A 15,964-nucleotide genomic window follows, 5' to 3' on the forward strand; every position below is an offset into this window, starting at 1 on the left:
AACCAATTTGTGTGTTTAAATACTTTGAAATCCAAGATGGCATCATGGTACACACTTGTAATCCCAGCAGTCTGGGTGGCTGAGGCAGGAGGATAGCTCGCTCGCTTGCTTGCTTGCTTGCTTGCTTGCTTGCTTTCTTTCTTTCTTTCTTTCTTTCTTTCTTTCTTTCTTTCTTTCTTTCTTTCTGCAGAACTGGGGATTGAACTCAGGCCCTTGCGCTTACTCTACTGAGCCATCTCCCGGCCTCTTTCTTTCTTTCATTGTGTGTGTGTGTGTGTGTGTGTGTGTGTGTGTGTGTTGGGACAGGGTTTGCTCTGTAGTTCAAGCTAGCTTTCAGTTTGCTAATGTAGTATAGGCTGACCTCAGATTCACAGTGATCCTCCTATGTCAGTCTCCCAAATGCTGGGATTACAGGAGTGAGCCACCAAACCTGGTGGATGGCACATTTAAACCTAGATTCAGCAGTTTACTGAGTTAGTGAGCCCCTGTGTGCATAGGCCCTGGGCTCAATCCCCAGTATTTAAAAAAAAAGTCCATAGGCTGAGGCAGGAAGGTCTCCAATTTGAGGCCAGCCTACACTACATGGTGAGACCTTGTCTCAATAAAACCAGACCAAGGGGCTAGGAAGATAGCTTGGCAATGTAAGCGCCTGCCTGACAAGCGCAAAGACCCAGGTTCAATCCCTGGTACCGCATACTGTGCCAGTCACTTAAACCAGGCGTGGTGGCACACGCCTGTGATCTCAGTGCTGGGGAGGCTGAGACAGGAGGATCACTGAGTCTGAGCTGTGTAGGGAGACCACGTATCAAATAAATAAATAAATATTAAAAAGTAAAACCAGTAGCCCAGGCTGGCTTTGAAACTCACTTGGACCCTCCTGCCTCAGCCTCCCAAGTGCTGGGATCACAAGTATGTGCCATGATGTCTAGTAGGACTCTTGGTGTCTGAATTTTTTTCATCCTCTTCTCCCATAGATATAAAGCTTTTTTAGTGTGTTTAAAGCCTTTAATAAGATTATATTAAATTATCATGTCTTTCAAAATAAAATTAAAAAAAAAAAAAAAAAACAGACCAAAAACAAAAATTCAAACTGGGAAGTGGAGTACCGCTTCTTAGCTGTCGGCTCCACTGCTGCAGGGGCCTGGCATGTCCTTGGAGAGGGCAATAGCCACATCACCACCTTTGCAGCCCGAGACATGTCTGCCCTGTGTCTTTTTTTTTTTTTCTCGGAACCGGGGATTGAACTCAGACCCTTGTGTTTGCCAGGCAAGCACTTATTCTACTGAGCTATCTCCCCGGGCCCACTCCTGTGTCTTTAATTGGTCAGGTGTGCACATTGGTCACATGTGCCTGTGAGATGAGGCTCGTACTCCATGCGCGTGTCGGGGAGCAGCACCCAGGGACTGCCTTCCGCCACCCCAGTTAGAAAGGGGGCAGCAGCTTTTCCGGACCTTTCCCTGGGAGGACCTGTGCCTCCCCCATAGTCAGGAACCATAGGAGCTGAGCATACTTCTGTTAAAAACCAGCCTCTAGCCGGGCGTGGTGGTGCACACTTGTAACACCAGCACTCTGGGAGACCAAGGCAGGAGGATCATAAGTGAGCCTAGCCTTGACAATTTAGTGCGGCCCTTGTTCAAAAAAAGGGGGGGCAGCGAGATAGCTCAGTGGACTAAGCTCCTGCTTAGGCAAGTACAGGGGTCAAGATTCGAACCCTGGCAGCACATGGCTCAGCAGCAGGGCCAGTGACCAAGTCCTGGCATGGTGGCGTGCACCTGTAGTCCCAGTGCTAGAGAGGTTGAAAACAGGAGAATCACTACGAGTTCGAGCTATGTAGTGAGACCCTGCAGCAAAAAGTAAATCAAAATTATATATATATAAAGGCTAGGGTTTAAGTTCAGTACAAAGCGAAAGGACTGCAAATAAAATAAGAGACCGGTCTCAGTAGCTGCATTCAGCTGTTGAGTGGCCACAAAGGAACCAGTGGCGTCTTGGTGGCGCAGCCCAATTAGTGTCCCAGGGGCCGTTCTCCTAGTCGGCTAGCTCCCTTCTGTCTCTGTGGTGCTGGGAGAGGAGAACCTGGGTTTCATACCCTTGAAGCCAGCAGGAGGCTGTGCCTCAGCTGCTGTCTGGCCTGTGTTTTTGCAGACCCCTGTCCTTTCTATCAGCTGAGTCGCATCCCTGTTAATGTTTCCTGGGTGATGGGCCAGTGGGGCTGGGCCCTTGGCTGGGTTTCTGTCCTGGGGGACTGCATGGCCACTGTGTCCACTCAGCTCAGCTTCATTCAGTGTCACCATCCAGTGTGACTCAGCATAGGGCTGAGAGGTGGCCCTGGTGCCGTGGGAAGGTGTTGCCTGTCTCACTCGTCCTGGAAGCTCCTCTTTCTCAGGTTGTCCTGTGAGGTCACTAGCATGATCCAGTCTGCAGTCTCCACAGGTCCTCCCCTCATGAACAAAGCTGGCGACTGGGGCTTTTGTGCCCCATGGGAGGACCAGCCTTTGCTGTGCCACGTGTGGAGTCTGGTAGTGGTGGTGGCCACCCTGTCCACTGCTTCTGTCACTGCATGTCTCCTCCCCGTGGTCAGATGAAGGTGACTACAGTGGTAGGAGTGTAGCCTGTTTCGCAAAGGAGAGCTGGCTTCTTCGAAAAATGTCCTTTTGCATTTCTTCCCCAGTCATTTGGGGGGACTGGCGTGGCGCCCGGCCGTGTCCCCAGTCCGTGGCCGTGTACAGACACCTATCTCCACCAGCTGCAGCAACCCTGCGCCTGCCTGCCCACTTCGGACAGATGTCCCTGCCTGTTAGCAAGGCCGCTGATCTGCTGTCAGCCTTGATGCTGCTCCGCCCAGGGGAATAGTACCTCCTGCAACGGTGGCGAGTTTTTAAAGTATAAAAAGGTAGCTGGGTGCAGTGGCGCACACCTGTCATCCCAGCACTCTGGGAGGCTGAGGCAGGAGTATTGCACGTTGAAGCCCAGCGTGCGCGGTTTAGAGACCCTGGCCCTGGCACAGGCTCCTGTCTGCTTGCTGGCCCTGCCCTATCAAAGTTCCATCCAACTCTTTTTAAAACAGTTGTGGGCTGGGCTGGGTGCTGCCCCCTCCAGAGCTGAGTCTTGGCTTCCTGGGTTGGCCCTCCCAGTGCTCTCCACTCTTGTCATGCCTGCAGTGGCCTCTGCCCAACCTCCCAGGTTCCCATCCTCTCCTGCCCGGCTCCTTTCTCTCCATCCCCAAGGAGTGTGTGCGGGGCTATGAATGGGTTCTCCTGTGCTCCCTCCTTACCGGTGTGTGGGGAGCTGGATGGAGCAGTGGGGGGCTCCATGTGCTGGTGGCATCAGGCCCCCCCATCGGATCTCCCCAGTCCCAGGTCCCCGCCCCCTCACGTGCCCCTCTGCCTGCAGGCTGGAGCAACCCTACTTCAACGCCAACGCCCAGTTCTTCCAGGCGCTGAGCCAGTGCGCCTCTCTGCAGCGCCTGTGTCTGGTCTCCCGCAGTGGCACCCTGCAGCCTGACGCCATGTCGGCCTTTATGGCCCGCTGCCCACACGTCGTTGTGTGCCACGTGTTCACTGGCGAGTCACTTGCCACCTGCAAGAGTCTGCAGCAGTCCCTCCTCCGCAGGTGAGTGGGGGGCAGGCTTGGCCGTGGGCAGGGGGCACTGGCCTGCACAGCAGTGGCTGGGATTGCAGGGAGCAGAGGTCTGTTCCTTCCTGCCGTCCCACCCCTGCCGTCTCCTGGCTGCTGGTTCCCTAGATGCTGCAACACCCACCATCAGCCTCCAGTTATTATGCATTTGCCCACATTATGCTGTAAATGTTTCCCTGGTGTACAAAATACACACCCCAGAGTTCTCCTTCCAACTTCTTATTTTAAGCTAATTTTAGAAGAGTTGCAAAAATAAATACAGCTATCAGATCCCATTAACCCTAATGTGGCACTATGGTTACCTGAGACACAGTGATTAAAACAGAAACACTGGCAGGGTGGAATAAAGCAGACTGTAAGCCAAGTTTGATGGTCTGTGCATTTGGGGAGGTCGAGGCAGGAGGATGGAAAATTTGGGCCATGCCTGGGCAATTTTACAACTTAGCAAGAGCCTGTCTCAACATAAAAAAATAAAAAAAGGGCTTGAGAGGTAGCTCAGTGCGCAGGCTCTGGGTTCAAGAACCAGTACTGCAAAACAAGATATTAGCATGTGGGCCAGGGAGATAGCTCAGTGGCATAAAGGCTCGCCTGGCAAGCCAAGGTCCCAAGTTTCCTCTGTGGTACTGCCTCCCCCCAAAAAAATTAGCAGTGTAATGGCCAAGCAAGTGAACTTAGAACCTGTCAGTCTCCCTCAGCATCCACACGGTATTCCGGGGTCAGCTGCAGGGCCGGTCAGAGCCCTCAAGGGGCTAGTGATCTGACTCCTTCGCCCACTCCAGCCCTGGCTGGGTTCAGCCTGTCTTTGTGTGTCTTGTCAGCCCCGCCCCCATGCTGGGGTTGTCAGGGTTTTTTATTGTGATTGCTTCATTTTTGGCAGAGAAATCCCATGGGAGACATGTGGGCTTCTCAGTATGATGTCAGGCCTGTGCGTGACCCTGTGTGCGCACTTGATGGCCTGGTTCAGGTGCTACCTGCCCAGTTTCTCTGCTGTGAAGTTACCCTGTCTCTTTTCTGATGGAACCTAGAGCCTTGTGCATTCTAGGGTCACAGCATGTTGCTTCCGCAGGCCCAGCAGGCCCCGGGCTCAAGGGACCATCTTGCTTCAGCCTTCCGAGTGGCTGGGCCTATGAGTACCCATCACCATGCCCAGCTTTCCAGTGATTCTTCATGTCTGCTTGGTGTTGGTTTCATGGGCTAGTTCTGTTTCTGGCTGTCAGTGATAGCTGTTACTGTCACTGACCTTCCTGTATCTCAGATCTTGACTTTCTAGCTCGGGAATTGGGGTCCAGGCATGGAGGAGGGTATTCCAGTTCAGGCCTTCCCACTGATGCACCCCTGGATTCCTGGTGTTGGCAGAGACAGCTGACACCTGCAGAGGGCACTTGGAGGCTCCGTGGCACTTTGATGGCTGGGCCATGGGGCCCCTGCAGCTGGTTGAGGGAGGTGTCAGCCAGGTGGGGCAGTTCTGCTGCTGTCCTTCCTTTGGCTGGACCAGGGGATGGAGGCTGCTGTAGCCCAGCACTGGCCCCTCCCCTCCCGGGTTGTGTTCTGCTGAGGGGGCCCTGGCCCAAGTTATGCTCACCCCTGGAGTAGCTGCTCTTGCCTGTGTGTGAACAGCCTTCTCCAAAGCAGAGAATACCCTTGCTCAGTGGGGAGGTCAGAGCTGAGCTGTGACAGGGACAGCCAGTGCAGTCCATGAGGGTCGGAATGTCCCAGCTGGGGAGGCCGCTTTCTGATTCTTGGTACTTCTCACAACCTGGGTGGCCTAGGCCAGCTGACCACCCTCGGCCAAGCCTCCTCCCTCAGATACCCCTGTGTAGATAGCTGGCTCTCGGAGGCTGCTGCCCTGCAGTGCTCTTTGCCTCAAGCCTTGTGCCCTACTGGGCTCACTGGCAGCCCGGTGGGTCCTGATCACGCGGATGAGAGGCAGTCAATGCCGGACCCAAGGCTGTGGGCCAGGTGGACTCCTAGGGGAAGCTGAGCATCCCCTGTTAGCCTGTCCCTGCCCGGTGCCTGGCCTAGTGCCCGACAGTCTGTGACTTTGCTGCTCCGCAGAGGGATCCAGGGCTGTGGTGCCTGCAGCCGTCCATGTTCCCAAGGTGACCCGGGGTGTGAACTGTGTAGCTGCCTAGAGCTCCTGTGGGCCCTTAACCCCAAGAGGAGACTTGGCCACACACCACTGGAGACACTGAGGCCCTGAGAGGCATGCAGGGAGTGGCAAGGGCAGAAAGCCTCTGGGAGGGATGGGGGTTACCTTCAGAGGAAAAGGGTTCCCTTCAGGCATGCAGCTCCGAGATGGAGGCCTGCTCTGGCCTGTGTTAGACCCTGGGTTCTATCCCGTGGCACCTCAAAAACAGACAAGCAGGCAAGCAAAAGCGGTGGAAACCCTGTTCTGCCCTAGGCCTTTCTCCTCCAGCCTGGGGAGCCAGCATGTGGGCCCTCTGGGTGGGGGAGGCCTGGCCATTGTCACCACTGCCACTGCCCTGCGTCCTCGCTGCCCCAGCTGTTCCACACAGGCTGTCCCTGCCCTGGGCCTGGTCTCCTGCCCGAGTGCAGGCGCTGGAGCATCCTGGCTGTGCTGTGCCAAGCGCTTCTCTGGAGGGCCCCAGTAGATGGTGCTGTGGTGCTCAGTAGGCTCCCTGCTGCCTGGCTCCTGCCTGGCTCCAAGTGTGCTGGGAGGAGGCCAAGCTCAGTTGTCTTCTGGAGCTGTGCTTTCCATCACCCAATTGCCCCTCTCTCCACTTGTCCCTCACCCGCGTGGGAGGGGTTCTCGCTACTCTGACTCAGCGCACAGGCCCGATGGCCCCCCAGCACTGCTGCCCTATCCCAGGTCACACCTTCCTGCTGCCTCCACACATGGTGTCCCTTCTTGTCCTTTGTGGTTTTGGTGCTGACTCCGCTGAGGTGCAGGCCTCCTGGCCTTTGGATTTGGGCCCTGGCCCCATCTCTCAGGAAGCACAAAGCAGCAGGGCCTGCTTGCCTCAGTGTCCGCCTTTCCACTGTCGCATTACGACTGTGGCAGGGGAGGGCTCTTGTGTGTCCAGCACCACACACTGTGTCTTGAGTCACATTTGTTCTCCAGGATCTGTGTCTTTTTTGTATTTTTAGGAAAGGGTCCACAGGGTGTTCAGGGTCTCATTACTAGATCAGACTCATAGTGATCTGCCTGTTTACAGCCTCCCAAGAGCTGGGATTACAGGAGCATGACACCACCCCCAGTCTCAATTGCCATCTCAGCACACCACGGGGGCGGGGCCGGGACAGCACGCCTGGGGATCAAACCCCCAGCCCCTGCACCTGCTTGCAGGCACTTTAATCTGCTGAGCTGTTTGGCTGGCTCTGGATCCATGTTTTAGCTATGCTCTTCCAAATTTGAGACTGAAACCCCAGAGCCCTTTCCTGTTTTCCGTTTGTTTTGGTATAAACCTTTGCACTGAACCACAGCCTCAGCTCTTTTTTTTTTTTTTTTTAATGTATTTGGTGTAGGGTCTCACTACATAGACCGGACTCCTAGTGAGTCTCCTGTTTTCAGCCTCCCAAGCACTGGGATTACAGGGGTGCACCACCACGCCCAGTCTCAGTTGCTGTCTCAGCACATCCGAAGGGCAGGACCTGCCTGGCACACTGGGGATAGAACCCTGACAGCTGTGCTCTGTCCTCAGCTCTGGTATGTTGTGATTCTTTTTTTTTTAATGTATTTGGTACAGGGTCTTATTACACTGCTTGGACTTGTAGGGATCCTCCTGTTTTCAGCCTTCCCAGCACTGGGATTACAGGCCTGCGGCACCATGCCCACACCATGCCAGTCTTAGTGGTTGGTTTAGCGCACCTAAGGGCAGGGCCGGTGTGGCATGTGGGGTCAGGAATCAAACCCTGGTCCCTGTACTTGCCTAAGCAGGCACTTAGTCTGCTGAGCTATCTTGCTGGCCCTTGTTTTTTTTTTTTTTTTTTTAACTTTTTAATATTTTAGAAAATTATTTACTTATTTGGTACAGGATCTCACTACACAGCTGGGACTTGTAGTGATCCTGCTGTCTTAGCCTCCCCAGCATTGGGATTATAGGCATGTGCCACCATGCCTGGTTTTAGTGGCTGGCATGACAGACCTAGGGTTCTGAGGCCTGCACGGCATGCAGTACCAGGGATGGAACCCGGGTCCTTGCAGATGGCTTAGGCAGGTGCTTAGACCTCTGAGCTATCTCCCCAGCCAGCCCTTGTATGTTTTTGATTTTGAGACAGGGTCTTCCCAAGTCTCTTTAAGCTGCCCAGGCTGGGCTCAAATTTGTGATCCTTCTACCTCAGCCTTCTGGGTGCTGGGATGGCAGGTGTGCACCACTGGTGGCACCCGGCTTTTCCTGCTTTCTTGGAGAAAATGGCAGCTAGGTTTTGGACCTGCTTTCTTCTGTATGGTCCCCCTCTGTCATCCCATCTGGGTCTGGATTTAGGGTTGAAGGATGCATCTTGGCCAGCAGGAGACCTGGATGCTCCAGAGGTTTCAGGGCTCCCTGAGGCGGGGAAGCAAAGCCAGCTTGCCTACCTGTCCCTCACTGCCCTGCCATGTGGCCTGAGGTGTTGGCCTCCACCTCCCTCTGGTCACTCCAGTCTCTCCTGGAGACTCAGCCACCCGTCCCAGCAGAGTGAGCTTGCAGTCTGCAGTACAGGGTATGGAGTGGCCCAGTAAGCCTCTGTTACCTTAGTTCATGGCACGTACTGTGGCTTCTCTTGAGGTCCGCCCTCCTTGGTGGCAGAAGGCACGGGCTCTCTGCTCATCCAGTACTGCTGTCCTGGGAAGCCATCACCCCTGGGATGCCGGGTCCCTTCTGCTGGCCTCCTCTGGATGCCACTCCTGTGCCCAGGCAGAAGGGTGACAGCCCCCGTCCCCCTTCATCCTTCCTGCTGCCCCCCATCTGGTCTCCAGCTCAGGTTGCCACTAAGGGCCCTTGAGGTTGATTTCTGTGTCCTCCATGCATCAGGGTGACTCTCATGGGCTGGGATCTTAGGCTGGGCTTGTGGGGATGTGGGTGTTGATCCCCACATTCCCATGGTAGCTGTTCCTTTTGTGGCCTGCACCACACCCCACTGACCGCTGGTCTCTGCTTCAGTTTCCAGGCTGAAAGGCCCGCCCTGAATGTTGTCATCTTCCCCCTGCTCCACGAGGGCCTGACAGATGTCATCCGGGACGTCCCCATGGTGCACCTGGATGAGATCACCTTGTTTAAAAGTAGGGTGGCAGAGGAGCCCCCAAACCTGTGGTGGTGAGAGGGCCCCCTCCCTCTACTGCTCACTACTGCTGCCACTGCCGACCCCGCGAAGCCTGCAGCCATGGGACCTCTTGGTTTGTCACAGAGAAAAGAAATAGCTCCCGGCCACCCTGCAGACCCCACCCTGGTGCCCCTGTGTCTCCTCTCGCTTTCTACCCCAGGGACTTGTCACTGAAGTTTAGAATGAGGGTTTGTGCTCTGGGTGATGGAGAGGGTTGGGGTGGGTACCAATATGGGGGCAGCAGTCAAGCCAGGTGGACTGTGGCCCTTGTCTGTGCCCCGTCATGTCCTCTTCAGCTGAGGAGCACCTCCTCCACTGTGCCGTGGTCATGTGGTGTTGGTCTCTGTGGGCTGGGGTAGGTTTTCCCTGCCGAGATGGCTGTGCTGATGTCTGCAAGTTTTGTACCTGGAGAAGTGGGTTGTCCTGTCCCACTGAGGTGCATCTTAGGGCTGGGGTATACCTCAGTGGTAGAGCACTTAGCAGGTGTGAGGCCTGTGGATCAAGCCCTGGAGCCCCCCTATCCCCCCCAAAACACATTTTAACCCAGTTATGTCTCTGAAATATTTTCGGCTGGGTGATATTTGTGGCCCAGCAGGGAGCCTGGGGCAGGGACCACTGGGCAGGGTCCTCAGGGTTGGGCCTGTCTGCTGCCTGGCTACCTGGTCCCTGAAGATCTGTGGTATTGGGCTTCGGAAAGCCCAGGTCCCCATGAAGGTCACTGTGTGCTTCTGAGGAAAGCTGTTCATTTGGTTTTGTTAGTGTAACTGGAGACATTAAACCCAGAAGAGTGTTTAGGCCTTGGGAGTGATCAGACCACCCGGTGTCAGGGAACTTTATTTAGGGTTTGGGAAAAGCTCAGCACAGCTGCTTCTGAGCTGAGGCGGGACCTGCTCACACCCAAGGTTGCTTGTGCCCCGTGGCTGTCTCTGTCTCGTACCTGGGAGACTGTCCCCCTCTGCGGGGGCTGTGGCTGGGTCCCATCCTCCTGGGCATTGCCAGCATTGTTGCCTCCCCAGCATCCCAGGGGATGGGGGTGCAGAGCCCAGCAGGCCTTGCCTATTGCCTTCTTCTGGTGTTTCCATGGTAACAGGTCCCCGTGGTCTCTGTGGTACCTGCCCTGCATGGGTGTTGAGGGCAAGCAGTACCCATTAGCGCTGCCCCATGGGGCCCAGGGAGCCTGAGGATTTCAGATGGGCCTGAGGCCCAAGCAGGAAGACACAGCCCTCTGCGTGCCTTGACCCTGGCCCCATTAGGTTGTGCAAGTCTGGCCGCTGCCCTGCCAGGAGGGCATCCCTGGCTGCAGCCAATGGAGGAAGATGCTGTAGACAGATCCCTGGGGATGTGGTGTGACACGGCCTCCAGAACCACAGACCAGTCACACCCTTCCCCACAGCGCAGACCTGGACAGACTGCCTGGACCAGGCCAGCATCCTCCACAGCTGCTGACAAGGCCCGCGACTCCCAGTCCTTTAGAGCTTTAAATTGGCCCCTGAATTGGCCGCTGGGTGATCAGGCAAGTGTGGGGGTCTCCAGAGCCATCCCCTTGTCCTGAGTGGGGAGCTGACAGGCCGGGTGGTGCAGCCCAAGAGAGATGCCCCTGAGGCTCTTGGTGCCCTAGCTTTATGCCTCTCCTCCCCACCCCTGAGGACCCCACCTGGGCTGAGAATCATCCTTCCCCTAGGAATTTGCTCCAAAGGCTGAAACTTGCTTTTGTGATCTGGCTCACAAGCCTGTTGTCACGAGCAAGCGGCTTTACCCAGTAGTACAATTTATGCTCATAACCAGGGCTGGGGGAGGGGACCGTGCACGACAGGCTGGGAGCACAGACCCTTCGAAAGGCCCCTCCCAGCAGTAGACCTTGTATTTTTACTGTCCCCTGAAATAGTCCTTTGACTTAGAGTGAGAATTTCCACTCCTTCTAAACCCGAGACACAATTCAGCAGATGTTAATAACGTGCTTATTTTCTCTAAGTGCTATTTTGGCGCTGGTGTTAATTGCGATTTATATTCTGCAGCATTTTACGCCAGGAAAGGAACCCACCCTAATGGTCCCCAGTTGGCAGGCCTGGGCGCTTAAGTGGCGGACCGTATGCTGCCTGCTGGAAGGAGCATGGTCAGCATGTGTGCTGCAGCCTTTGTGCACGTGTGTGTGCATGTGTGGCTGTGTGCATGGATGTGTGCGTGTCTGTGGGGGGGGCTCTGCAGGGGTGTGTGTGCCCATCTGTGTCTGCATGCATGCCAGCGTGAGTGCACATGCCATGTGTGTATTTGCACCTGCACATGTGTGTGTGTGTACACATCTGTGCTCACTGCCTGTGTGTGCAGTCTGCAGCATATTAAGTTCATCTGCTGAGTATGTGTGACTGTATAAGAGACGAGTGGGAGGAGGAGATCAGCAGGTTCATCCTTTGTTCTTTTTTTCCCTCCTTGGTACTGGGAATCGAACTCAGGACCTCGTGCTTGCCAGGCAGGTGCTTCGCCACTGAGTTATATCCCTGGCCCTAGCCTTGTCCTTATAAAGAGAAATTCCCTGCCCTCCCATGACTGCCCCTTGTGCCCCTCATCCCAGTCCTGCTGCGATTGCCTCCTCTGGCACTGTGCCAGGTGCAGTGTCCTGGGATCCTGGGCCCTGCGATCCTATGGGCGTGTGTGCTGAGTCCCTGCTGCCTCCTCTGCAGGCCACCTTGGGCCTATGGCCTCTGAAGTGCAGGCATTTGGGTCAGGAAAGCAGAGGAAAGGTGTGTTTCTGGGTCCCAGGTCCCCCATTCTACTTGGGGTGGCTGGCCTCATTCTCATCCTACTATTACACACATGGATAGGCCTGAAGGGCCAGTAGAGGTCTGCAGCCAGGATGGCCTGGACTCTCCAGGCACTGGACCCTGCTGGGTGCCTGTCCCCTCAGCATTGGCCAGCTCTCAGCCACTCCCTGAGCGGGACTAGTGTGCAGAACAGAGACCCACGTGGCATGCAGCCCTGGGCCCAGAGAAGCAGAGCTATGGGAACCAGCACCCCAGCCAGGACCCCTGAAGGATATTTTGTAGAAGGGACAGCAAGATCACCCTAGTGTTCCCTCTGAGCAGGACTATTCCCCACCTCCCTTGCCCCCAAGTGATCGACCCCTCCTAGGATCTAGAGATTGCAGAGCTCCTATAAAGGGAGATGGATTTGCAGGGGCGGTATGATGGTGTCGTGGGCTCCAGCCATGAAACTTTGGGGAGCGGACGGCTGCCGCTGCCTGCCTTTCCAAGTGGCCTCAGCCACAGCATCAGGGCTCATTGTGACTGGTCTGTTGTATATTTGGGGTTCAGGGTTCCAAAAGAAGCTCCTAGGGCCTATTTGGCACAGTAAGCCAATGCTCCTGGCTGTAGGTCCTGCGCAAGTGAATAACATCATCAGTCCTGTGACTTGACAGGGCAGGTGGGACCTTTCATGAGCACCACAGGTCGGGAACTCTGTCTTGCATTAACAGCTCAGGGTCACGGCCTGGCTGTGTCTCTTCCAGGATCTAAGACCTGGGGAGGTGGGGCATGAAGGCGAGAGCATAACAGCCCCCTCCCCGCATGCCAGTGAAGTGTCCAGAGCCAGGCACACAGGAGATGAGCGTCCAAGGGAGGTGTGCAACGGTGTGTGCTGGGTTTTCAGGATGGAAAGGAGTGTGCTGTGTAAACATGAGTGTGCCCAAGGGCATGTGCAGGCAGTGTGCAGCTGGCCACGGCATCTTCCCCAACCTGTGCCACCCTCTGACTGTAACCTTCATGTGTGGCTTTGCACAGAACCAGGGGCACTCAGCAAGGTTTTTCTGAGGGGTGAGCCAAAGCCTTCCCTGGCCCCAGGCTCTCCCATACCATGTGACCAGGTGCTAAATGACCATCCCCTGCCTTTTGATGACCAATTGCTCCATCCCTGCCCAGCGAGGCATCTCGTGGTGGCACATGCTCCTGAATGTGGCATTTGCCCTAACACTTCATCCTGGGAAGGTGATTTCATGTGAACTTGTGGCATGTGGGAAGTTTCAAATAAAGTAGATTGATTTAGAAAGCTGGCAACTGTGGTCCTTCCAGTGGCAACTGTTTACCTATCGCTCCTGTACGCAAGCCAGTTGGCTGTGTTCACTTTCGTGGTGGGGGTCGGACTCTGAGCTTGGGATCCAGGGCCCAAGCACATGCTTACGTGGAGACCTGGCACCTACATGGGGCATCGGGAGACAATGCAGTCAGCCTGCCAGCGTACCAGGGCGGCTGGCAGGAGAGACAGAAGGCTGCTCTTGGGGTGGCTGAGTGGGACTGTAGCAGCTGGCTGAGGGTAGGTAGGGTCAAGTCAGCCACCCCCAGGGCAAGTACACCTAGTACGTGTATACACTATTTCTCACCATCTTAACCTTATTTACTACTTGTGTTTAATTTAGAGACAGAGTCCCATTAGGTCTCTAAGTTGGCTAAGAACCAGATGTAGTGACAAATACCCATAACCCCAGCTCTGTGGGAAGCTGAGTCAGGAAGATTATGGCAAGTTTGAGACCAACCTGGACTACAAAGTGAGCTCAAGACCATCCTGAACTGACCCTGTCTCAAAAACACAAAACAAACAAATAATGGAGCAGGCCAGAGTAAGCTCAAACTTAGCATTCTCCTGTCTCAGCCTCCCAGAGTGCTCAGGTTCAGGCACACGTTATCATACCTGGTCTTTTTTTTTTGTGGTACCAGGGATTGAACTCAGGACCCTACACTTGCCAGGCAAGCACTTATTCTACTGAGCTATCTCCCTGGGCTTACCTGGTCCATCTTAATGGTGTTTAACTCTCTTTGCCCTTCATCCCTGCTGCCCTCCCACCCTTTGCTCTCCAGCTCTGTGACGTTGGCTGTTCTGGGGACCCCTTGTGAGAGGAGCCCTTTAAGGGTGGCAGTAAGAGCATTGGCTGAAGCAGGAGGCCCGACCTGGGCTCTTGGGAAAGACGAGCACAGAGGGAAGAGGGGCAGAGGGTGGACTCCGGGACTGCTCCCTGACAGAGTGACAGGATGAGGCCAGAGACGCAGCACAGCTCATCCACCCTTGGCTGGGAGGGCGTGGAGGCCTACCTGCATTGTAACTGTTTTTTTTTTTTTTTTTTGGTCATTTGAGGCAGTGTCTCACCATGCTGCCTGGGTTGGCCGCAGACTTGCAGAAATCCTCCTGCCTCAGTGTACAATACCGTGCCCAGCTGTCTCCACCTTTTGAAGTTAAATGAGTAGCTTGCTGAGTTGCCCAGGTTTGTGTTCAACTTGTGCTGCTCCTACCTGAGCCTCTCAGAATGCTGGCATTTACAGGTGTGCTCCTCCTTGATGCTTGGCCTGAGAACATTTGCATTATCCACGAAAGATGTGCTGTGCCCAGAGCCTGGTGTGGAGGCGCACACCAAAATCCCAGCACTCAGGAGGCTGAGGCAGGAGGCCCACCATGAGTTTGAGGCCAGCCTCGGCTACACAGTGAATTCAAGTCAATCCCGAGCTATATACTGAGACCCTGCTTCAAAAAGCCAAAAGAAAAATAAACCCTATGCCCATTAACAGTGTCTCCTGTTTCCCTTTACCCTAGCTCCTGCTGACCACTGACCTAATTTCTGTATCTGGATCATTGGGGGAAGTTTATACTGAAGAGTCCCAATTTGGTCCATTTTGTGCCTGGCTTTTTTTTTTTTTTTTTTTCACTTAGCCTAGCATTTGTAAGTTTCCCATCCTGTGCATTCAAACTCCATTCCTTTTGTTGGCCAAGTAATATTCCATTGTCTGTGTTCTGCTGTGTTTTGTTTAACCGTTCATCAGTTGATGAGCACTTGGGCTGTTTCTACTTTTTGACTATTGTGGATAATAAACAATGCTGCTAAGAACAAATTTGTATATAGATATTTTCAATCCTCTTTGATAGATATATACCCTGGGTTTTGAGAAAGATTTTTTTTTTAAGCTGGCTCAGGCCGCCTTAAGGGCAGGTCTGGTAAGAAATGGGGAGCTGGGGATCGAACCTCGGTCCCCTGCGCCTGACTGGGTTTGCCCCACCAGGTGCTTAAACAACTGAACTAACCTGCAAGCCCCAGCCTGGACTTTGGAAACCAGCAGCTGTCAGCTCTTTCAGCGCTTGCTGCTCATGTCCTGCTGGCCCTGCAGGCCTCAGGACCTCTTCCAACCCCCGGGCACGTACGTGGCTCGTGGCCCTGGGGTGGGCAGCTGGACGTGCACGTGCTCCTTAGGTAGGATTGGGAGAGGGGCAGGTCATGGCAGGCGGAAGAGGCTTCGTGAGCACGCCTGCTTGGGCAGGAGGGGAGCCAGCGTGCAGGGACCCAGGCTGACTGCGGCAGCAGGGCTGGGGGGACCTGCCGGGGCTGTGGGGCAGCGTCCTCTGGGACAGACATTGCTGGAGTGACCGTGGAGTATGTGGCGCAGCCACAGCAGGCCACGGGGTGGGAGCTGCTGTAGCATGAATGCCGCGTGGAGGGTCCTGGAGTGTTGGGCCTCTGCCTCAGCCTCCCAGACTGCTGGGATTCCAGGCCTGTGCTGTTGCACCTGACTGTAGTGATCCTCCTGTCTCAGCCTCCCCAGCACTGGGATTACAGGTGTGCACCACCACGCCTGGTTTTGGTGGCCAGTACAGTGTGTCTGGGATTCTGGGACCAGCACGGCATGCAGTACTGGGGATCGAACCCCGTTCCTTGTGCTTACCAGGCAGGCACTTGAGCTAGCTCCCCAGCCCCTATTTTTGTTTTTTGACACACCTTTTGCCATGTAGTTCAGGCTGTTCTTGAGCTCACTATGTAACCTAGGCTGGCCTCAAACTTGAAGCAATCCCCCTGCCTCAGCCTCCCAAGTTCTAGGGTAACAGGTAGGGGTGTGCTACCATGCTTGGCTTGTAAGTTATTTACATATTATCGATTCTAAACCCCATGAAAGTTGTCAGAATCAAAATGGGGTCTTTTGGCCGGGGAGATGGCTCAGGAGAATAAGCGCTTCCGTGGCAAGCGCGAGGACCTGAGTTCAATCCCCGGTTCCACAAAAAAAAAAAAAAAAGAGTCTCTTGTGTTTAGCTGTAATAAAAA

At 54.7% G+C, this 15,964-nt stretch overlaps 1 protein-coding gene across 2 annotated transcripts in view; it reads left to right on the plus strand.

Annotated features, from left to right (window-relative positions):
• Nucleotides 1-9,444, plus strand: part of Fbxl18 (F-box and leucine rich repeat protein 18) — a 30,054-nt gene extending 20,610 nt beyond the window's left edge. Inside the window, exons 5-6 of one of the 2 annotated variants that reach the window (XM_023713433.1) lie at nt 3,394-3,612; nt 8,739-9,444. In XM_023713433.1, coding sequence (XP_023569201.1) covers nt 3,394-3,612; nt 8,739-8,895 — 376 coding nt within the window. In that variant the 3' untranslated portion in view covers nt 8,896-9,444. The remainder of the gene's footprint in view (nt 1-3,393; nt 3,613-8,738) is intronic. The other variant, XM_023713434.1, reaches the window with a different exon arrangement.
• Nucleotides 9,445-15,964: the final 6,520 nt, after the last annotated feature.

This window comes from Octodon degus, unplaced genomic scaffold (genome assembly GCF_000260255.1).
Source record: "Octodon degus isolate 3935 unplaced genomic scaffold, OctDeg1.0 scaffold00031, whole genome shotgun sequence".
Classification (NCBI taxonomy): Eukaryota; Metazoa; Chordata; class Mammalia; order Rodentia; family Octodontidae; genus Octodon; species Octodon degus.